Consider the following 24,065-nt stretch of genomic DNA (forward strand, 5'->3'; position numbering starts at 1 on the left):
GGCTAATACATTACCATTTAGCAACTGGATCGAAACCTAATGTTTCATATTTTCAAACTTCGATGAGCCGCCACTGGTTTGTAATAGTCTTGCTTGGTAGTCAAGCTGTATTACAAATTGAGAGGGAATCCATATGCGAGCTTCTGAATTTTGACTAAGTAGCTCAATGGCTTCCAGGCATAAAAGTCGTTTGTTCCTGCGAAGTCATGTGTGGGTTTCGTAGTCCTAAACCGGAGTGCGCCAGAAATGATTTTTTCATTAATCTTCCATAGGTGACTTTTCACTAACTTCACACTTAACCGATGACGTAAGTTATAAGACCTTACAGATTTTGGCCATTACAGCACAAACGGAGTTTAGTAAGGTGTCTATTCAACGCATGTATGTTGTGAAATACCCTTTAAAGCCTGTAAATCAATAAGAAGTTAAATGACATCTAGATTCTTTCCCCATTTCGCTTGGAAGAAAAGAGTTGACAATCTGGCACCGCATAAAGTCAGGAATACTCTGAGAAGGGGACGGCAGAGTCAATAATGTGACACTATAGACAAGCTAATCGTCACTGGGGATTAAATCCATGTTTCCATGTACGCTTCGATAATGTAAAAGTGAGTTATATATCGCTGAGTTTACCAAACTGTGTGTGTAAGTATGGAGAAGCGCTCAATATACACAATCAAGTGATGGGATATAAACATAAGTGACTCTATGTCAGTTGAGATTCCAATCTCAGATAAGTACAGGTGTTAGCTATCCATGATCCTCTATAGCCAAACCTGGAATAGAAACAGCATGAGATTGACTCCAAGACATTTGAAATCTATATGGAAACTACCATGGGGAAATTCTTAGGTTGTATGTATCATTACCAAGGTTTGATTTGATAATTTCGAGTAAATTGAGCATTGGGTAGGTTGTTATCAATAAATAATATATTTGTAAAATCCCAATGAGTAGAAAATTAGACTTTCTGACGTTTCTTGACTTAGTGTAAGTCACTTCTTCAGAGAATAAGTAACCAAATTAAAATTAATCCAAGTTTAAATAGTACAAACGGAACAATAAGAATAATATCTGATCAATCAAAAACAGGTCTGGACAAGTTAATGTCATGTCATTTCTGTCAAGGTGATTCATAAGTGATATGTATGTAAATTTGTGTGTGCATTGCTTAAGAATGAAAAATTGTGTGACCTTTATGGTGAGAAACGATAGAGTTCAATTTATAATATGGTAGTGTGAATTGTAAATATGACCAGACTGAATGGCTAGGATAGATGGTCCAAGTAGGATGTATGGTGAAGCCTTCCTTTCTATTGAGAGAAGTAGGATTAAGCATTATATGGAACGCTTCAGCTACCCTCATTCTTTGTAGTTGGAAAAGCCTTTTTGCAATATTTTGATGTTTTTAAAATCAATTTGGTGGTTGTTGAAAATGGCATGAACTGCTATTGCCGATTTAATTTGAAGTTGATCCAATTCTACAGGATTGTTAAGAGGTTTCTTTGTGTACCTAATATGTTCTTTGGCTCTAGTCAAGATTTCGCGGGATGACTCTCCAATATAGAAGGCATCACAATCGATACAACCTAATTTGTAGACACAGTTCTGTGTGGACATGAACGGGATTTTTTCTTTTAGGCGAACTAAAGTATTTCGTAGTGTGTTCGTTGTTTTGTAGTATACTTTAATTCTGTGATGTTTCAAGATTCTTTGAAGTTCTTCTGTTGTGCCATGACGGTATGGTAGAACTGCAGTACCGATCCATGGCATTTCATTCGAATCATTATTATAACGTACTAAACTGTCTTGTTTTAATATACTGCTAATAATCTTCATAGGAAAATTATTAAATTGTAAGATGCTAACTATATTCTTTTTGTTTGTCTTCCTCTGATGTGATGATCTTGTTAGCTCTTCTAAAAAGATTTAATGCTAGCGAGATCTTAACACTAAAAGGATGTGCTGAATGGAAGTCAATACAACGATTTGAGTGCGTAGGTTTTAGGTAAATGGATAGGTTCAGAATCCCATTTGGACTTTTTTTAATTTTCTACTAATTGGGATTTTACAAATATATTATTTATTTATTCTTAGGTTGGTTTATGTGTTCAAAAGAATTGTCCTTATCTTTAGCTTAACCTAAAAGAGATTGCTTCAAAGTAGTCTGAAAATGTGCTATTATTTGAAGGTCCACTTCTCAACCACAATTTTTAAACGGGATACCATCAGACTATTTAATGTAGGTAGGAATTCTTTAAAGTAATAAAGCAGTAATAAGTTACAAGTTCTATAGAAGTAAATTATATACTTTTGGTTTGTCTAGGACTTCAACCTCATTTTACTTCCACATTCGGTCATTTGGAATTATTTATGTTCACGATATTTGCTTCCTATATGTTTGTATTAATATTTTCTCTTAGTGCTGAACCTCCATTCACTTATAAAAAAAACCCAACTATATGCGGATTCATAGAGTGGGGGCAAGTCACACCGATATCAGAGTTAATTATACGTTAAAAGGCTATTTGAACACTCGATAAGGTAGGATTTTGACATGTAACCCAGTTGTTAAAATTTGACCACATATATATGCTACTAAGCAATAAAAGAATATTTCATCCAAATTCTGTTCTTCTTTCAAGTCAAAGAGTACAATACAATACCATCGTATAAGAACCGAACTCATGTTATCATTTTTCTGGTGTTTTCAAGTTAATATCAGTACAATCCTAGTCACAAGAACGATGCCTCCCATTAAAAAAGTAGTATTTTACAGATGTCAAAATCCTGCATTTTAATCATAAGATTAATCCCTTAGTTCCTCTAAAAAGATGCTTGGAAGTGAATATAATTAGTTTTTTTAGTTAACATATTCTGAAGCAATTTGAATACTTTATGCACTATATTTATCAAGGATATATTGACAATGATTATAATGAAACATCTAGAAAATCAATGAGATGATGAAAAAAAGTTGCAATTCGATTGCTCTCACTTGCAATTATTTTATATAAAAAAAGTGTTAGCAACTTTTTATTTTGGAACAGCACGTAAACAATGCGTAAACCAGAGTAAGGATGAAAGTAAAACAACACCACCGCATTGATGCAATGATCCCAATGAAGCTGGTACATAACATAATAAAGTTGTTATGCCAAGTAATGATTGTCCTAACACAGCACCAAAAACCAAGTGTGCAGCATTCCTAATACGTGGTCCTGTACATGCTACACCTAAACGCATGACATTTGCCCATAATAAACCTGTGGTTAAAACTGTTGTATAAGCTAGCATTCGATGAGTAAATTGAACTGTAGTTGGATTGTCCAAAAAGTTCCTCACAGTGGAACCATATCGAGATACAATTAAATCATCAGGAATCCACTTATCAGCCATTTTTGGCCATGAATTATAGATTAATCCTGCATCAAGACCAGCCACAAAAGCACCTGAATAGTAGTAAACAAAAAAACAAATTTACCACCAATTCAACAAAGAGTCAATCAAATGTTTACCGAAAGAAGAAAATATAGAACAACAACATAACTAATATCAAAAACTTAACTGGAAATCCCAATGACAATAGACAATGTTTCAAAAAAGAACATATCCAATCTTTAAAATCTTAATAAAATTCTAGTGTGTGTCATATGTCTCCTTTTCGGAGTTAGAAGTGATAGTTTCTTTGAAGAATAAAATTTTAAATATTGGCAATGCATATACACCAGATAAGCATAGAGTCCACTTGATGATCAACCGTGATAAGTGATGTGTGGTAATGAAAGTAAAGTATGATTGGTTGTTAAACGTGAACAAACAACCACAGCATACGGACTATTAAATATATGATTTTCCTCCTTATCATTGATTTCTAGTTCGGACTCACTGTGTGTGACTGCTTGTAATTATTAATCTGGTTCTCTATTCTGGGTTGTGAATCCTAGTCCTGATATAACGTGATTAGTCTTATTAACGTATTACCGTAATGCACGTGTAACAGAGTAAAATGTTGTAAACCATCCGTTATATCAGTAAGGTCTTACATTAGGTCATCAATGCTACTATTAATGATTTCTTGTAGTTTTCAAAATATTTGTGAAATGACATACAGTCATGTGAGACTTATACCAGGCACAAATATAAACCGATTCAAGTTACCACATCACATTAGCAATATCAATCCTAATCCCAAAATAGAAGTGTGATGTGTGCTACTTATATAGACATAAGTAGAATATACGCTAGTCGGGACTAGAATGTCTGGCAACAGAAACTCGAGGGGGAAAGAACGGGATCAGAAAGCAATTGGTATGGAAATGCGGAACATTGAAGTCCCAGACGATTGACTGATATTTGTAAAAGGAACAGTCAAGCTTGTGACAATTGATTGACATCTTGCAAATTGAGTATTCACTGTAGAGTTGTCAGATTTTACTGAGATATTCTGTAATTTTATGTTCAAAAACATTCGATTGTTACCACTTGTGTTTTCGTTCACCACAGTAGTACAAACAATATTAGTAGGAATAGAAAAGATTAGGTATTGGGTGAAAAAAATAAAGTAAAAGGTCACTATCTGACAACCCAAAGCAAAATAATGGTAACGGAAATCTCGACCTTTTCAAATATTTAAACGATATAACAGAGCCTATTATTTAATCTATCAATAGTCCAATAATTTATTTGAGTTTAACTCTGAAGAAAGAAAAAGGGATGTATCCTAATTGGACTATGCTTCTTAATTCATTATAGCCTCTTCAATCAGTGGTTACGAAAGTAGAACCTGGCATAAAAGTGTTTGCCCAAGTTGATATATCATATCAGTACAGTGAGTGATAAAAAACCAATAAGATCTATACAAAACAGCAATGGGTAACAGTAGCATTGGTGACAGTAAAAAAGGTTAAACATAGCAGATATGGCTCGCAAAAATGATCAAAATCAAGGAATTAGAATCACATGATATCATTACTCATGATTTGTGATAAGTCTTGCTAAATGAGTGCTCGATCCGACTTACTAGACGTTTCTAGTAACTCCAGGCTAAATCGACACGATTACTTGAAAACAAGAGGAAAGGCGCGAAGTGCGAAAAAAACTTTATCTCAAGGTTAGTTTGCGTACGGAAAAACGAGGATATTTATAATACTACAGATGATTGTACGGTTTTGAAATTTTCCGGAACCAAAGCAAATATAGTAGCAAAAGAGGTAAATATCCAATCAGAAACGTAACACTTGGCAATTTACATTCTAGATGTTTCTGGGAAGCTTCTATTCAACGTTGACTGAATAAAATGGTTCCCAGTGTTTTCTGAACCCATATGGACTTTTCCGAGGAATACTTTGCAACTCCCCAAAAATGCATCCATCTATTCATTGAAACATAAGGAAGTGACAAATATATGTGTGCCACACAATAAAAATAAGGTAGTGGAAGGATAGATGAAGGAAAGTGAGCATAATAAAAAGAACGATAATTGGAAATTAGTGTATGAAAGTGAAATAATAATAATAATAATAATGGGGCAGATCAGTTGGAAAAATACAACCAGAAATAACTCTTTTAGTTGAAGAAGTTACTCTCACTGACCTCTTTCAACGTTCACAAACCAATAAAGATAGGACAACAGATAGAGTTGGCTTTGTCTCTAGAGAGTCTCAACATCGACATATGTTGTCTATCCGAGACCCAAGATCCTAGTAAACTACTACAAATTCACTCTCTATCTGTTGCTTCGAAAAACTTGTTTTACGCACGTCTATCCAGGGACCCTGTGGAATCGTCGTCTGCTTTTGTTGGCGTTGGTGTCACAACAAGCGCTAGAGCTGAAGCAGCACCAATCGATCGGATCTCCATTAACAGCCGGTTATGTGCCGCTAGATTAGAAAGCCCCATGAAAATGAGAAATCGGCGTGAAAAACAATGTCTTTTCATTGTCTCTGCCTACGCTCTGACAGACTGCAGCCCAGATGTGATCAAGAATGAGTTCTACCACCAGTTAAGTGATCAACAGAGAGCGAGTTTTTATTTCACTCCTGTACATTAATCTCTAATGATTGTTGTTCTTATTTTTTATTATACTCACTTTCCTTCCTCTATCCTTCTACAACTTCATTTTTACTGTGTGGCACATATATATGTGGTACCCCTTACGCCAATGCTTATATGTTTAAACAAATAATAGTGTATAACACACTTCTAGGGTGCACCCTTCTTCAAAAGACAACCCAATAGAACACTTCTGACACTGAGTGGTTTTGAACCAAGGTCATATCTGGTCATCAGCCATAAACTATGGTTATCTCTCCGACAACAACCAGATAGTTTTATCCCCCTAAGATAGCTCAGAAAAAAACCGGCAGTCTGTGAATTCATGTAGTGATGCAACGTTTTTGTTTGACTGACCCTAAATTCCTTCCGATTTGCTCTTACTCCTATTATTCTAAAACTAATAACTGCGAGGTTTAACACGGTCACACAAAGTTATTAGTTGACTAAAACTGAATACATAAACATTCTTGAACAGCTAAATATTCTTGTGCTATAGATATGAAATATTTGCAAGCAATTTCTGTCCAAATATACATGCGAACTGAGAAATAAATAAATAAAAGCTTTTTCTTACCATAAATTATGGTTGTAAACGTTAGAGCTTTACCCATATGACCATATGCTTTAAGTCGTTTGACGCCGCTGAATGGTTTAACCTGTTGAAAGAGTTTATAAATTAAGGCATACTCATAAAAACCGATAGTTTGAATACTACTTAAGCATTTGTATTAAAACTCAGAAGTGAACTATTAATTTAGCTTTGCTTTTTATATTCAGTGAAATCAGATGCTAAATTCGATTGCAAACTGTTATAAAAAAAGAATCACCCTGAAAGTTAAATCAGGGCGTATTGTACCTGACTCAAATAACTGACCAATAATGTATAATTTTAAAACTAATGAGGTAGCCTTGAAGTGTATTGTGTTCTGTTACAGAATAAATGTTATGATATAATAAATCCCTTATTTCAAAGAAATATACGGTTAAACTTTTCTCTAACTTGCAGTAATCAAAACTAATCCACTAAGCGAACGAAATTGGTTTGAAGACTATTATAAATTAATGACAAGAAAATTTTAATATTTCCCCGTTTTTAACGGTTCCTTTATTGTATAAAACAGTTGTGCGCAACCATTCATTTAATTAATGCCTTGTATCCCCGTTTTAATATACATAATAAAACACTTCTGGTTAGTTTTGAGCTATGGTGTTTAGGTGTAATTGTTGTAAAACGAATTCGGTTCACGGTTGCGTTTTATTTTGGGAGTGGTTGATTGCAAATCACACCATTAACCACTTCAAAATCCCCATTTTACAGAAAAGCAATCTATAAGTTTTTAGCACTGTGGGGTGTGTATGCTCAGTTTCAAATACTGTAGTGCAGACGGGAGTCCCAATCAAACAATAGCTGCAATGTAAGTACTTTTTAGCGGTGGCAACTTCTGGAGCAAGATAGAAATGACGGTACATTCAAGGAAATAATGTGCGTGGTTTAATTAAAGACAAATAATTGTGGCAGTCTTCAGTCTTGAAACATGCTAACCTGAAATATTTAGTGCGCGCAAATCCCCGAGCGTCTTTCCGACAAAAGGTTTGAAAGGATTTCCCTGAATACTAAAACAACTTAGATGATACTTGACTTTCGCGCACTAATTAGTATTAAAATCAAGCTTAGATGTATGTGATTTTTTAAAAAATCTATAGGAAATTCATTAGCGTTTGAAGTTGCATGGCACACTTGTTGTGACTTTATGAGCCGCTTGTTACCACGTAATCTATTCGCCAATCAAAATACGACTTATTCGCTCTTATACTGTACCTAACCAATGACGTTCGACCAGTCTGATCAGCCTAGCGTCCTATTGACCCATTGCCCGCCTAGCCCGTCCAGCTGAGTCCAGAATGCCAATAACAGCCTCCACTACGCAAATCATTTATTTCAGACATACTGGGTTTATATATCAAACAAACAGACCGCAACGCAACATAAAATAGGAAATAACGTTCATACACAATAAAGCCAAAAAGTGGCTGTGAACGTGGGAGGCAGTAGTCAATAAACTGAGCATAGCTTAAGAACAATAAATCGTACAATAATAATATATAGGTCAAAATAAAGCTTATAACAAGGGGAATATAGATATACATAATCTAGTTACTGAATATTTATACCATAAGAATATATAAGTAATATTAGTCCATTAATAGGTCTCAGACGTTACTCATAATGTAATCTTTACTAGGATATAACAACACTATTTGGTAACTTTATTATGTTAAAATATATGTATAACATAGCCACTCGTTTTCTTTGCTTTCAGTGGAAGTAAGGTGACAGAAATACATCATAATTTCTCCAAATAAAACGATTATCCGTTATTTATGATTTGATTCATACTAAGAGATAGGTTTAGATTTATATTTGATAATTAGAACCATCTAACACTGATTTCTAACCCTTATCAGAAATGAATACATAGAATACAAAAGTCCCTATTTTTACACAACAATCATAATTATATCAAAAACGAAACCTAACCTATCTTAGAATCATTATTATCGAGCCTCTGTTGGTTAAAAACTAAAGTCAAATCTTTTTGACGTTCAGGTGTTATGAGGAGTTCTAGTTAAAATTGGCAAACATACTCTTAAATTACTACTTAACACGTAACTTTAAAAGATAAGCGAAAAAGTCACACTTACTAAAGAATGGGAAGCTAAATGGTTAAAGCTACCCCATAGAAGTAATGAATATAGAATAATCGCTGAAATCAAGTGAGCACAAAGCCAATAATGATCCACACGCGGAACACCAATATAATTCTCATTTGGTGGAAGACCTGCCGGTCGTCTAGGTTCTTTGAGACCGCTGCGTACCATAAGCCAGCCCAAAACACCCTACAGTGAAAACATGCATACGTCATAATAAGCATGAAAAACCAAATTTTATAGTGTTCAGCAACATCTTTTAATTTTAATATTTAATGTTATCAAACCAAAACCGCAAGCAACCTGTTATAAGTTTATAACTGAAGCATATTTTACTATCTGAATAATATAATCTTCTAATCAAATTTTGGTGGCAAAACTATGACAAAACTTGACATAACTTATGTAGTGGAATGGAAGCCAAAGTTGTTAAAAAAAATACTACTGAAGTGATCAATATCATGATCGGTACTGTAATCCCTGGATTATAAAGTGTGGACCAGCTAGGTTGGTTTCAGTGAACGACATTTGATGGAAACAAACCCTTTGGAACCACTAACTAGACATATAACATTGGTTATCCGCTCACCACAAATTATAAACATTTTTCGGCTTATTTACCACCTCGTATATCATACATAAGATAGGCGATGGAGTTTGAACAGTACTTGACAAGTAAGACCGACTGTCTGGATCTTACAAAATTTGCCTGCGTCAACTCGAAGTGAATGTGAGAGACTATAAGTGTTTTTTCAGCACTTGTTCAATTGCAGTTATTCATTAATTTCAGAAAATAGTAATAATAATACTGTTTATTAGGTTTTATCGAACTTAAGGAAGTAGCAACGTTCCGGTCAGTCAGTCAAATGCACCGCAGAAACTGCCACGTGTACATCGGTTCGAGTTGACATACCCCATTAACACAGTGAGAAGAGATTATTAGGCCAAATTCCAAAGTAATAGAGGTAGTAACAGTATTAATGGTAATACAGAATCTTAGCAATTAAGGATACAGTTCGAAAAAAATATATATGTAGGTGTGTTAGCGGGACATATACTGGATTGAAGCATGCTCAATGCACGCTGACTGGCTAATTCTTATCCAATCAGCACTAGTCGATACTTGGAGAATACTCTAGAATCTTCTCATGTAAAAACTATAAATATACTAACGTTTTCCCTATTGTGCTTCTTACTTCCATCTAACCTTGTTATTTGGAATATAATCTCTTTCCTGTTCAACCGTGTTCTGATTTGGGGACTTGTCGAGTGATTTGGTGTCCAAGAATACTAAGCAATAGGAATAGCTGGGTTATAACCGTAAGAAGGAGAGATTATAACAAGGTGAAATAATAAAAATTTGCGAGGAATTTAGAAACTTAGGATCTAAGGGAAGAGAAAGTGAATGGACCTCCACCACTGAGAACGATTCTGAGTCATAGCATCCAGAGTCTCTAACAAGTGGTTGCGATGATCACGCGGACGTCAACTAGATAGTCTACACCTACCCATGTGGATCAGTCCAACAGTCAGTGTTTTAATGGACTGGATAAACCTTAGTTTGGCTGCCCTTAACTTCTCCAACCTACTTCTACATCAACCACCATTGAACGTCGGTGAATGAGCATACATAATGCATGTCCGAACGTTTAAAAATATGACTCGGACTGTAAACTTTTTAACAGTTCATAGTTGAAGTCATGAACATCTTCCTCTTAATGAACGAAGACTGTACAAACATCGTTTTTAAAAACCAACCGTAAGCTATCTACCCTTCAGTAATAGTCAAATTTATATCCTCATGCGTAACTCATTGTTTACGAATTTCATCAAACATAAGAGAATTCCCCTGTTATTACTTATGAACTATTCAAATTTTCTAGGTAGCCGTACAATTTTAAAATATCACTTGAAAACACTCCTTTAAATAGCCTTATTTTTGATGAGTTTCTGGGAAAAAATTGACCATGCGAAGTAAATAAATTGAGTAGTGAGATTTTACAATTGTGTAGTGTAAATAATTGTATCTTAAAGTTTATAACAACACTGACTCGTTTCACCAAAGAAACCAGCATTTTTGGAAACAGATAAGCCTAGACTTTGAGACCCCATCCCGTATAAAACAACCTTGCTACAAAAACACTAACGAGAATAAACCATTTAAACTCTGTGCTCTGAGTTGAAGGATCTTCATTCCGGGGAATTATGACGCCTGGAGATGACAGCCGAGTTTCTTCGGAAGTCACGAAGCCGATGCCCCTTCGAACAATCAGAGCAACAATTTTTTATAGATACATGGAACGTCCGGACAGTGTGATAAACCGGGAGGACCAGTCAAATAGCAACGAAATGAGAAGATACAAATTGGCAGTACTCGGAATCAGCGAAACCTATTGGACCCAAGCTGAACAGAACAAGTTAGGTACGGGAGAGATGCTGCTCTACTCCGGTCACGAAGAGGAGTTGCTCTGATACTGTTCAAAGAAGTACGAAATGCACTTATAGGATGGGAATCTCATGGACCCAAAATCATCAAAGCATCCTTGAAAACAAAGAAGGAGGGAATCACAATGAATGCTATCCAATGTTATGCACCCATCAATAATAGCAATGACGACGATAACGATCAGTTCTACGAGAAGCTGCAATCGATCATAGCGAAGTGTCCAGGAAAAGAACTTGACAATTCTGATGGGAGATATAAACGCCAAAGTCGGAATGGACAGCAACGGTTAGGAAAATATCATGGGATGACACGGACTAGGAAAAAGGAAAGAAAATGGCGAGAGATTTGCAAATCTATGTGTAATCAATTAAATGGTTGTAGGCTGCACAATATTCCCACATAAACGCTTACATGAAGTTGCGTGGGTCTCAGTGGAACACACTCAAAAGAACCAGGTCGATCACATTTGTATCAATGAAGAATTTAGAGGGACAGTGGAAGACGTGAGAACCAGAAGAGGAGCCCACATAGCTTCAGATCATCACCTGGTTGTGGCCAAGATGAAACTGAAATCAAAGAAATGCTGGGCAACTGATGGAAAATCATTACAAAGGTTCAATACAGCCTCCCTACAAGATAACTTAGCACTACAGGATTTTCCACATTTTAAAGAGATCCCTATCTTTATAAATCCGGCCAGAATGATCATTTAATAAATTAATTCCTCATCTTTAAACCCATTCTAAAACATTCGCTTCATATTTAAAACAAGAACTTGCTACTTGGACCCCACATTCCGAATTCAGTCAAATATCCGCCATAAGTAACATCTCTGTAGTGGTGATTAAATCTCCAAAATTAATAGTTCTTTAGGTCTTCAACAATGATCTTAACCTTATTCGTTTCACCGTACACACTTCTACCGTAAGGCACCCAACCAATTATTAGCGCCAGATCACGAGTGGGTACGCCGTGCTCCACATCTACCACCGCTAGTCAGCTTAGATTGATCAATTCTTGATATATCGATAGCCTATCAAATATAACTTCGAACCTCTTCGCTTCTAACTTTTGATTTGACTGAGTTATCACGTTTCGACTATAAAACGCGTTACACAGAGAACACCAAACCAACCACACTTGATAGAGAAACTCTAGAAGAGGTGGAAACATTCATGTATCTGTGAAGCACCATCGATTAACAAGCAGCATCTGATGCAGATGTGAAGGCAAGCATTGACAAAGGGTGACATTTCTGCAGTTGAAAAACATGGAACCCGAGACAACTGTCATCCAACATCAAAGATAAGATCTTCAATACGAACATCAAGACAGTTCTACTGTACGGAGATGAAACTTCGAGAACTACCACAACAATCATCAAAAAGGTACAAGTATTTATGAACAATTGTCTACGCAAGATACTCAATGTTCGTTGGTTGGATACCATCAGCAACAGTCTACTGTGGGAAAGAAGCCAGCTTTCAGCCATCTTCCGGTGTTCGGGATGGTTGGAAGAAATTTAGGGGTGGTCAAACCAAAACGTGGCATCAGTGCTTGAAGTCACTAACCTCTGGTGTGAACCATGTTGGGAGATGCAGACTACTTGGTCGGGGTCCGCGTGACTATCGTAACCAATGGTTGGAGACTCTTGGTGACATGGCTCAGAACCTATCAAAATGGCGTAGGTGTATACAGTCTCTGTTTTCCCGTAAACTAAGAGATTAAAGTCGCTTCATATCTTTCTTTCTACGTACTAATTCTTTCTTCCTGTACTATATCCTTCTATGCAATCTTTCTTTTATATATTACCACCATTGAATTAACTACTCCTATGAATGCGGTGTTCATCTTGCTGTGCTAATGCGGTATGGCAACTTGGGCCGATGCATATACGTGCTAACTGACTGATTGGATAGGACACAAATTGAAGAAATCATTAAACTCTATCACTAGGCAAGCGCTAACTTGGAATCCCGAAGGGAAACGGAAAAGAGGAAGGTCAAAGAACACCGCGCCGAGAACTGGAAGCAGACATGAATAGGATGAATAACAACTGGAAAGGATTGCCCAGGACAGAGTTGATTAGAGGATGCTGGTCAGCGGCCTATGCTCCTCCATGAGGGGAAACAGGTGTAAGTAAGTAATTACGTCCAGCAAAGACAAGTTATTTAAAAACTAATAGGAAGATTCTATTCTTTTTTCCGTGGTAACTATGTCCCATATAGTAAAAATGATAAAAATAACATTGTTAGGTTGCTACAAACAACTCAAAATAAAAATTCGGTTTTTAAATTTTATTTACGATAGACTAAACCATACTCTACGGGATATATGAAAATGTATTTCCTTAATAGGTGGGAGCAGTCAATACAAACCAAAGACACTGGGTTTACACTTATTGACTTTCATACCTATGAAAATCCAACTAGGAGTACGTGCTTGTAGGGCACAACATAATTCAGAGATCTTCCAAATCATATAATAACAAGGTAACAAGTAAATTACTACCTGAAATCCAATTAGTCCCCCATAAATAAAAACACGAGATTTCATGACGGAAGAGAAATAACCTCTATAGAAAAAATAGATTGCTGGAAAAACAAAAGCAGCACCGATCGTCCGACCCCACATTCGGTGAATAAATTCCATATACCATATAAATTTGAATTGAGTGATCGACATTTCACCACGCTCCTTTACATAACTGAACAGGACGTAGGTAAAGAAATCTAAACTTGCTGTTCATGTTCTGGAAACTTCTTGTATTTTTCGAATTCTAGTCGCCAATGTTCTTCACTGAAAGGAGGTACCTCCTTAAACGGATGCCAGTCAACCATTGAGAGTCCAGACTCGGTCAATCTTAAGTAAATAGTTTACGAATAGAAATAATAAGTACCTTGTAACTCCACCAAGCAAAATAGCACCAAAAGTCATGCCAGAAAGACCCAAGAGCCATCGACCAACAACTGATGCGGCCTGAGTTGTTGTCTGACTGACTGGGACGGATACTGCTGCTGATTTGGATGAGGCAAGCAGGTACCTTTGAAAATACACATGAAATCCAACAGGTCGAAGAGTTCTTACTGCCGCAGATCCTAAGCATGAGCCGAAAACCATTCCCCAGTTTTTACAATGTAATCTATAATTTTGCAAAATGAAATATGATTGGAGGTTATCGAAGTCCGATTTTGCCAGAATTTAAATAGCGACTTGAAATGCAAATGTGAACCCAAGTGTGGGGTATTCATCTATCATTAATGAAACATGAATACATAATATTAGGTAAATGATAGAAGTGGAGTTGTTCTCTAGTGAATTAAACGCTAGTTCCAACTGATAGGTCACATATTCGGTAAACCCGTTTTTTTCAAACTCAACATGTAGAAACAAAGAGGTATCCATAGTCTTCCGGAACCAATACTAAGAATCTCAAAATAAAAGTGGTTCGACATACACTGGTGGATAGTTTGATTACCTAAACGGCCGCAGGTCCGAAACCTTGTCGGCTGACCTATTTTACATGCTCAATGCTCTTGGAAGGTCTAACGTCAACATTGCGCATGAGGTTACCCAATTACGTCCCGACCGTTGCTGCTACATTGACGTGGTGGTCGGGCTTGCCTATCGCAACTAACCAACCGGGCTATACTGGCTAGAACAACCATTTCTCAAGGTTCTACCATGCCAATTAGATTGGTTGAAGAACGGTAAGGCTAAAAGTGAAGTCGCACTGTTGACTACAGAAATGTGACAGTAAGGTGTTTCCTTCAGACAACCAGCATAACAGCGATGGTGCCTTCCTGCAAAGGAAGGGTGAGGTTAGAAAATGTCGACCCTAAAAATGCACACCTCGCCATATGCCACGGATATTTGTCTCCGACGGTAAGGTTTCAACAAGTACGGAACAGACACAAAATTTACCCACAAAAAGGGCGGGTGTGACCGGCCTCAAGCAGTTGTCCCTTGGGCACTTCAGTCATTTAGACCAATCCTAATCCAATTTCCTTTTCAGATACCTTTAGAAGAACCCTTCCACGGTGTGGGCAACGGGAAAGTGATAACCACCTCACATACCTCCAACAGTACTCAAGATCACTGCATTTATAATCAATCTCCCTCTTCAATTCCTATTATTCCTCCTGTCTAGACTATCAACTCTATACTTCCTCTTCAAGTGTCACCATGGCCAACGATTATAGTGCGAGAAGTACTGTCCCAGGTCTACTGGAAACTCGCTCCAAACCTTCAACGTACATACTCTATGTCAAATCGGCCAACAGACCTCCTTGGCTCAACCCCCAAACGCTCTGACACGACCGAGGGTGGAGAGAGTTAGCTCACCCTCTCGAAATGCTCTCAACATGGCTACGCGTATACAGCCACTGATAAGGAAGTCCTACTCACTGCCTTCTCGCAGTAGGGGTGTTGTTTACGAAATTGGGAGGAGGAAAAGCGAATGTCCGGTACCTTAACCGGGTTGATGGATATGGAGAATCCACCTATGGAAATTAGAAAACGCTGATTCCAAACCAATGATAACTGCTACTGGCTTCATTATTACTGTGTGGAGCATTGTATTTGGTGTCCCCTTGTAACAATGTTTATGTGTTCAAATAAATAAATAAATCTAGCCAAAACGAGATACACCCGCCGTGTATATGGAGACCCGATGGCTAGCTCTTGTGGACTGGCAGGTGTACGCATAGCACTAAGTACGACGGCAGAACAAGCACCAATAGAGTGGATCCCCAATAACAGTCATCTATGTACTGTTCAGTTAAACGGCTCCGTAAGAACTCGGAAGGATATGGACACACGTCGTTGCCTTTTCGTCGCTTCTGCCTATGCTCCCACTGACTGTAACCTGGATGAAGTGAAAGATGACTTTTACAGGACTTCTTCAAAAAGTTAAACACTCAAACATAGTGCTCGTAGCAGGTGAATTTAATGCCCAGCTAGGTAGTTTAAACCCAACAGATAGATATTTCAGTGGGTATTTTGGTATTCTGGCTCAGCGAACATATAACGGTGACCGTCAGCTGCGAATGTGTTCAGACAATTGTTTAGTTTTAGCAAGTACTAATTTTAAGCATAAGGAGAGACATCGTCTAACTTGGAGACCTCTTGCACCAAACCAACAATTGACTCAAATAGATCATATTGCCATCAGTCATCGTTTGAGAGGCCCGACAAAAGATTGTCGCTCATTCTGGAATACCTAATTGGACTCCGACCATGCTCTAATACGGGCATGCATCTGCTTGCACCTCACTGGACGCAGAAAAGCCACACTAAAAAGACCCATTAGAATTGAATTGAGTGATGAGAAAACCAAAAGTAGGTTCCAGAAACAACTGAGGTCACACCTAGATAGTTCTGAAAATGAGGCTGAACCAGATGTTGCTTGGAAAGACATACAAACAGCTGTGGAAACAGCAGCGACATTTATTGGTGATTTGAACCAAAGGGTCACGAACAACCAGTGGATTTCTGCTACATCTATTGCATAGAGAGACTTTCGTAAACTCGTCCCATCAGGCTCCGAACACGCTGAAGGGCGAAAACAAATCAGATCTAGGTTAACCAAATATCTAGGGAACGACCGCGAGCTGTGGTGGGCAACGAAAGAGATAGAAAAGGCAGCAGCTGTAGGTAACACAAGACAGCTTTTCAGACTAATAAAAGAAACTGGAATTAAGAAGTCAAGTGTAAGTGAGACGATCTCGCAAAAAGACGACACTTATCTACTCACAGCCCAGACGTGTAGGAGGACAGGCGGAACACTTTAAGAAGCAGTTCAGTCGGCCTTCAGGTACTCTGAAATTACCTACCATTTCCAAACAACCATTCAGACAGGTCCCCGACTCGGATTAAAGTTCAAAAAGCTATAGCTAATCTGAAACGAGGAAGAACAGCTGGTCCAGATGGAGACTTCAGATGTCTTTAAAGATGGTGATTTAGTTTTAGCGATTAGGTCGACTAATATTTTAGCTAAAATCTAGGAGTTGGACGTTATCTTATCTGACTGGTCGCAATCGATGATTGTCGAAATATAAGGGAAGGGGTCAAAATCATCCTGTGACAATCATAGAGGGATTAGTTTGACTAACATAGCATCTAAAATACTAGCCTCAACAAAGACTTGTGAACTGCAAACATAAGAAAGTCAGGCTCGCTTTAGACCTGGTCGTGGCCGTATCGACCACATATTCACCAATCATCAGGTTTTAGAACGCAGGCATACTTATCGGTGTCCGATAATGGTGGTCCTTGTTGACTTGACTCTGAAGACCGAGAGGTTCTGTGGCAGTGCCTGTCATTGAAGGGTGTACTTCAGAAGTACATAAACCTTGTGAAGGCTCTTTATTCGGACATTACCAGTCGAGTCAGGGCTTATGGCGAACTGTCATCTACTTTTGCAACCTCAAGTGGTTTGGGCCTAGGTTGTCCACTTTCTCCATTTTTGTTTAACTTCATCATAAAACTACTGATGGAAATAACGCTCTCATCAACTGAATTTTTGGGCATTGATTTCCTATCAGGATGACTATTCACCGACCTAGAATACGCAAATGACATAGTCCTGTTTGGTGAAGACGCTGATAAAATGCAGTCTTTTGGTAGTACTGAGTAACAATGCCAGGGTGTTTGGGATGTGCTTCTCCCCCTCTAAATGCAAGCTGTTGCTTCAGGACTGGTCTGCGTCAACACCTGACTTAAGGATAGGGAGTGAAGTAGTTGGACGCGTCGACAACTTCACTTATCTTGGTTTCTGATCAGCCCTAATGGGTCGGTGTCTGACGAAGTCTCAGCACGGATTCGAAGGGCTCGTTTGGCTTTTGCCGACTTATGTCACCTATGGTGAAGGCGAGATATCCGTCTATCAATAAAAGGACGAGTCTACTGCGTAGCAACTCGCTGTTTTACTTTACACGTTAATCACTTGTATTTGACCACAGATGTTTTCGAAATATTGCTCGCATCTTCTGGGATCATCGGGTAAGTAATAGTGCGGCTAGACACAGGGTGTTATGGAATGGTGGTAAATCAGTTGATGATTGTAAATCCTCATGACCCGAGATGGTTGGGCCACGTATTTCACATGCCTAACCACCGATCACCATGGCGTGCAATGCTGGCTAGTGCTGGGAACGGATGGAAGAAATTCAGGGGTCACCAAACCAAAATGTGGCATCCATACTTCAAGTCACTAACTTCTGGTCAGAGCCATGTTGGTAGATGCAAACCACTTGGTTGGGTCCACGCGACTATCGTAATCAGCGATTGGAGATTCTGTGAGACATGGCTCAGAATCGGTAACAATGGAGTAAGTGTATACACTCTTTGTCTTCCCTTAAACCGTGAAGTTAGGATTACTTCATATCTTTCTTCATACGAACTAATTCTTTCTCCCTGTATCAACTTGAACTGATGCATATATATGCCTGGTTTTACGTTGTAGCTGACTGATTGACTACTTAGTTGCATGACAGTGATACTTTGAAGTCACGCATGGTTGCATCAGTAATTTGCAATGGCCATATGAGAACACATTTCAATATGTCTAGTCTTCAGCTAGATAATGTTGTTATACAAGCAAGTGTACTTTAACATTTACATATAAAACTCACAGTGAGACTATAATTTATGGGCGACCTTTGAGTGATGCTAAACTGACCTTGAGAGTCTTCACCTAATAACTAGGGCCAAATGAGAGTTATCAGCCAGTGTGAGGAATTAGAATTATGATTTACAGTTGATGGTTAGAGTTAGGAATTACATTTAGGGTTTTTATCACGAACTGACATCAGCTATAAAGCCAAAACTCTATTTAGCCAAATAGATGGGTGAATTTCGCGCTGAAATCCGAGACCTGTCATCTTATACCTGATCGGTTCGTCCATAAATTATAGTCTCGCTACCCTGATGAGTGTATGTGTTAAAACATGATTGTATGGTGGCAGAACGAATGGGGATCACGTTTTTTAAAGTTTGTGCCATGACCTATGTTTTAGCTAGAAGCGACATTTATATAATCAAAAAAATCGTTTAGACATTTTCGCAAAAGTAAAATTTACTACCTCAGGCTTTGTGCTTGGGAAACTCGTAGGGATCCCTACAATTTGAATTGTAAGAATTCGATGACTAATATGGGAGTTAGCCATATTTGGTACATGTGCATAGGCCAGTAACTAATACTTCTACGCAAACTCCGGTATCAAATAAAATCCCACTATAACGATTTACGATTGTTAGTTTTTGCACAAATATACCAGCAGCGCGCTCTCAGTTACCCATTCAAAAAGTCATGTACAGACAGTGTTCAATTAAGTCAACTAGAGCGTCTGTTTAAAAAGATATTCCTGGGTATAAAAGTCTTAGGGCAACAATATATTCAATGCTTGCAAAGGTAAATCATGACAACAAGACGAATCTAAACCATGCCATGAAGGTCATCGCGAAGGTCAAACTGGCACTATGGTATTGGCACACATTAACATGTGCACGAGGCAGTATCATCGTGATCAAATAACATGAACCAAACGACTTTTTACACTGATAACTTAGCACTACAGGATTTTCCACATTTTAAAGAGATCCCTATCTTTATAAATCCGGCCAGAATGATCATTTAATAAATTAATTCCTCATCTTTAAACCCATTCTAAAACATTCGCTTCATATTTAAAACAAGAACTTGCTACTTGGACCCCACATTCCGAATTCAGTCAAATATCCGCCATAAGTAACATCTCTGTAGTGGTGATTAAATCTCCAAAATTAATAGTTCTTTAGGTCTTCAACAATGATCTTAACCTTATTCGTTTCACCGTACACACTTCTACCGTAAGGCACCCAACCAATTATTAGCGCCAGATCACGAGTGGGTACGCCGTGCTCCACATCTACCACCGCTAGTCAGCTTAGATTGATCAATTCTTGGTATATCGATAGCCTATCAAATATAACTTCGAACCTCTTCGCTTCTAACTTTTGATTTGACTGAGTTATCACGTTTCGACTATAAAACGCGTTACTGGATGAGGCGTCGTCAAACCCTAAATACTTGTGGCATCTTTAACCTCCATATCTGAGATGAATCACGGAATACAATGTACAGATTGGATGTAACTAAACTATTTGGTCTTTGCAGATGACACAGCTATTCTAGCCCACATACGCCATCAAGCTAGCATGCCTCATGTAACAGACTGTTATTTGAGAGTAACTTATCATTATTAAGTGCAGGTCAAGAAACACAGTGTACCATAAGTCTCTACATCAGTAGGCCTCAACATACACAAGGGAAAAAGCAAACTCCTCAAATACAACACAGAGAACACCAAACCAACCACACTTGATAGAGAAACTCTAGAAGAGGTGGAAACATTCATGTATCTGTGAAGCACCATCGATTAACAAGCAGCATCTGATGCAGATGTGAAGGCAAGCATTGACAAAGGGTGACATTTCTGCAGTTGAAAAACATGGAACCCGAGACAACTGTCATCCAACATCAAAGATAAGATCTTCAATACGAACATCAAGACAGTTCTACTGTACGGAGATGAAACTTCGAGAACTACCACAACAATCATCAAAAAGGTACAAGTATTTATGAACAATTGTCTACGCAAGATACTCAATGTTCGTTGGTTGGATACCATCAGCAACAGTCTACTGTGGGAATTATTTCGATCAAAGAGTTTATGTTCACTTTTATGAATGAAGTAGAAGATATTTACGGTAGCATCACCACTGGCCATGCCTGACAACTTCTCTAGCCATTGTGTTGCACGATCTCTGGGACCCCAACCAGGGAATCATGAAGGACCAATAGAAGCCAGTGCTGTACTGCTTTCTTTCATACCACGACACCATATCATACACTGATCACGTCTCCGCTTTTACCAAACAGTTCAAACATCGGCAAATAATGCACGACGTGAATTTCTCTGGGACTACATTCGTAAAACATGTCCAAGACACTGAAGTCGGTGTATAAAGATGGTAACATCTACTGAATCATCGTCATTCTATCCAAACACATGATGCTGAACCTCTGCATTACTAACACAGTGTTGCCACTGGACGTCAGCACTCCTTCGGAGACAACGATGATCGGACACAGGAAGTCGTCTAACATTTTCAACCCGGAGAGGCCAGGTTTCACAAGCATAGAGCAAAACTGCTCTCACCGACACGTTGTAGATCCGACCTTTTGCAGCGCCAAAGATGGCCCAGATTGGCATAAGCTGCTCTACCTTTCACTATACGTGCACTGATCTCATCACTCACACTAACATCAGCACTCATGAAGCTACTCAAACACATGAACTTCTTGACCACTGTCTGCTCACTACCCAAAGTGGGTGCAGGATCAGGGTCTTATCAGTCTCGTAAAAGTACTTTGAACTTGGAAGGTGCAAAGCATATACCGTATCAACGGACACTGATGACCAACTTATTAAGTGCGGACTGCATGGCTTGGGTATTATTGTATAGTAAGACAATATCATCTGCATACTCAAGGTCGAAAAGTCTTTCTCAAGGCAACAGATCCACAACACAATTACCTGGATCCATCAAAGCTGTTTCCTGAACATCATCGATGGCAAAGTTGGAGAGGAGTGTTGTGATGAGTAACTCTGCCTTACTTCAATGCTTGAATGGAAAGAGATGGTTGTGTGCCCTCACTGTGTCTGAGGTGTTTGTATATGGAGCTTTTAAGATGTTAATACTCTTTTCAGGCACGTTGTTCTTCAATAGAGAATCTCAGAAAACAGTACTGTCCAACGGGTCGAAGGCGGCCCTAACGTGAGGAAACAATAAAATTGTTCTCCTGTAGTGAGTATAACAGTGCTCTAACCTTTGGCGTAAGGTGAAAATATCGACATATCCTCGGCCAGAAAAGAATCAATCTTTACAGATTGTTTCACTCACATCAGACTTTTTGCTACCAGTGACTCAGATGGGTTAGAAGAGCTTCCGTCGGTTACCAGACACAGCTGCTGCTTCCAGCTCATTGGCCGGCTCCAAATATCAGGCTTCTCGATCCTTAAGCATGATTTGCTCAGTTTCATTACGTGACAGTCTTCGTTTGCAGTCAAACTCGCGGTCGTACGGAGTAGATCGACAGGCTTCACTGAATTGTAAGCAAACTGATGGAACCCAGTACCTATAACCGAGATATTTCGCAAAGCCGCAAACGACTAACTCTCCACTTTCATGGCGTCATACGATTGCAATCAATGCCGATCTATACTTTTCGGTGGGATGGTGGCTAGCCTTGAACCTAGCTCGGTTTGATATTTAGTTGCAACAGAAGCTGCAACCAATTTACTGATATCGATCGGCTTAGGATGATGAATCTGTTGTCCACTGAAAAGTAAGGTGAGGTTAGTGCAAACAAGAGTGGGTCTGATCAGTCCAGATAGGTACTCCATAACGAGCGGAAGGTTTGTACACAACCATGCCAGAGTTAGCTGATCGCGATGTGATAAATCTGAATCCAGCTCTGAGATGAAGAGCGAGGAGGCCATTTAGCACATCAGTGATGACTGTGCCGGTTGTTAGTGCTAGCCAGAATCAGGTTTTAGTCTGAGCACAGATGCGGTAGACGGTCACCGCTATTTGATCTGTGACCAAAAAGTCCCCATCGGTTACCCAAACGACTCTTTTCTGTGCCCAGTCGCTGGACCTGAAAATTCAAGTCTCAGCTTACTTACTTACTTACTTACTTACTTACTTACTTACGCCTGTTACTCCTCGTGAAGGAGCATAGGCCGCTCACCAGCATTCTCCATCCAACCCTGTCCTGGGCAATCCTTTCTAGCTCCGTCCAGTTGTAATTCATCGTTTTCATATCTGCTTCTATTATCCGACGCAATGTGTTCTTTGGCCTTCCTCTTTTTCGCTTCCCTTCAGGATTCCAAGTTAGGGCTTGCCTCATGATGCAGTTTGACGATTTGCGTAATGTATGTCCTATCCATTTCCATCGTCTTTTCCTAATTTCTTCAGCTGGAAGTTGGTTTGTTCTCTCCCACAGAAGGCTATTGCTGATGGTATCCGGCCAATGGATGTTGAGTATCTTGCGTAGACAGTTATTTATAAATACTTGTACTTTCTTGATTGTGGTTGTTGTAGTTCTCCAAGTTTCAGCTCCGCACAGTAGAACTGCCTTGACGTTCGTATTGAAGATTATCACTTTGATATTGGTTGAAAGTTGTTTTGAGTTCCATATGTTCTTCAATTGTAGGAATGCGGCCCTTGCTTTGCCGATCCTCGCCTTTACGTCTGCATCGGATCCTCCTTGTTCATCGATGATGCTTCCCAGGTATGTGAAGGACTCTACATCTTCCAGAGTTTCGCCATCAAGTGTGATTGGATTGCTGTTCTCCGTTTTGAATTTGAGGACCTTAGTTTTCCCTTTGTGTATGCAGAGGCCTACTGATGCAGAGACTGATGCTACACTGGCTGTCTTCATCTGCATCTGTTCGTGTGTACGTGATAGGAGGGCTAGGTCATCTGCGAAGTCCAAATCGTCTAATTGATTCTGAGCTGTCCATTGTATTCCGTGTTTTCCTTCAGATGTTGAGGTCTTCATAATCCAGTCGACCACCAGAAGAAAGGGGAAGGGAGAGAGTAAACAGCCTTGTCTGACTCCGGTCCTTACTTGGAATGCATCTGTCAGCTGTCCTCCATGCACTACTTTGCACTGTAGTCCGTTGTATGAGTTCCGGATAACATTGACAATCTTCTCAGGAACTCCGTAGTGTCGAAGAAGTTTCCATAACGTCCTCCTATCCACACTGTCAAATGCCTTTTCATAATCGATGAAGTTGATGTA

At 38.7% G+C, this 24,065-nt stretch overlaps 1 protein-coding gene across 3 annotated transcripts in view; it reads right to left on the reverse strand.

The window, feature by feature from the left end:
• The window catches only part of COX15_1 (Cytochrome c oxidase assembly protein cox15), a 49,460-nt gene extending 29,786 nt beyond the window's left edge, over positions 1–19,674 (reverse strand). Inside the window, exons 1-6 of one of the 3 annotated variants that reach the window (XM_051211505.1) lie at positions 14,112–19,674; positions 13,955–14,074; positions 13,724–13,919; positions 8,761–8,955; positions 6,632–6,713; positions 2,999–3,452 (exon numbers count right to left, since the gene is read on the reverse strand). Coding sequence is in view for 2 of the 3 variants with exons in the window: in XM_051211506.1 (XP_051071572.1) it covers positions 3,037–3,452; positions 6,632–6,713; positions 8,761–8,955; positions 13,724–13,897 (867 nt within the window). In the remaining variant the exon portion in view is untranslated. Of the gene's footprint in view, positions 1–2,886; positions 3,453–5,023; positions 5,092–6,631; positions 6,714–8,760; positions 8,956–13,723; positions 14,075–14,111 lie in introns of those variants that run through there. The other 2 variants (XM_051211506.1, XM_051211507.1) reach the window with 2 other exon arrangements.
• Positions 19,675–24,065: the final 4,391 nt, after the last annotated feature.

The sequence above is a fragment of the Schistosoma haematobium genome, chromosome ZW, assembly GCF_000699445.3.
Source record: "Schistosoma haematobium chromosome ZW, whole genome shotgun sequence".
NCBI lineage: Eukaryota > Metazoa > Platyhelminthes > Trematoda > Strigeidida > Schistosomatidae > Schistosoma > Schistosoma haematobium.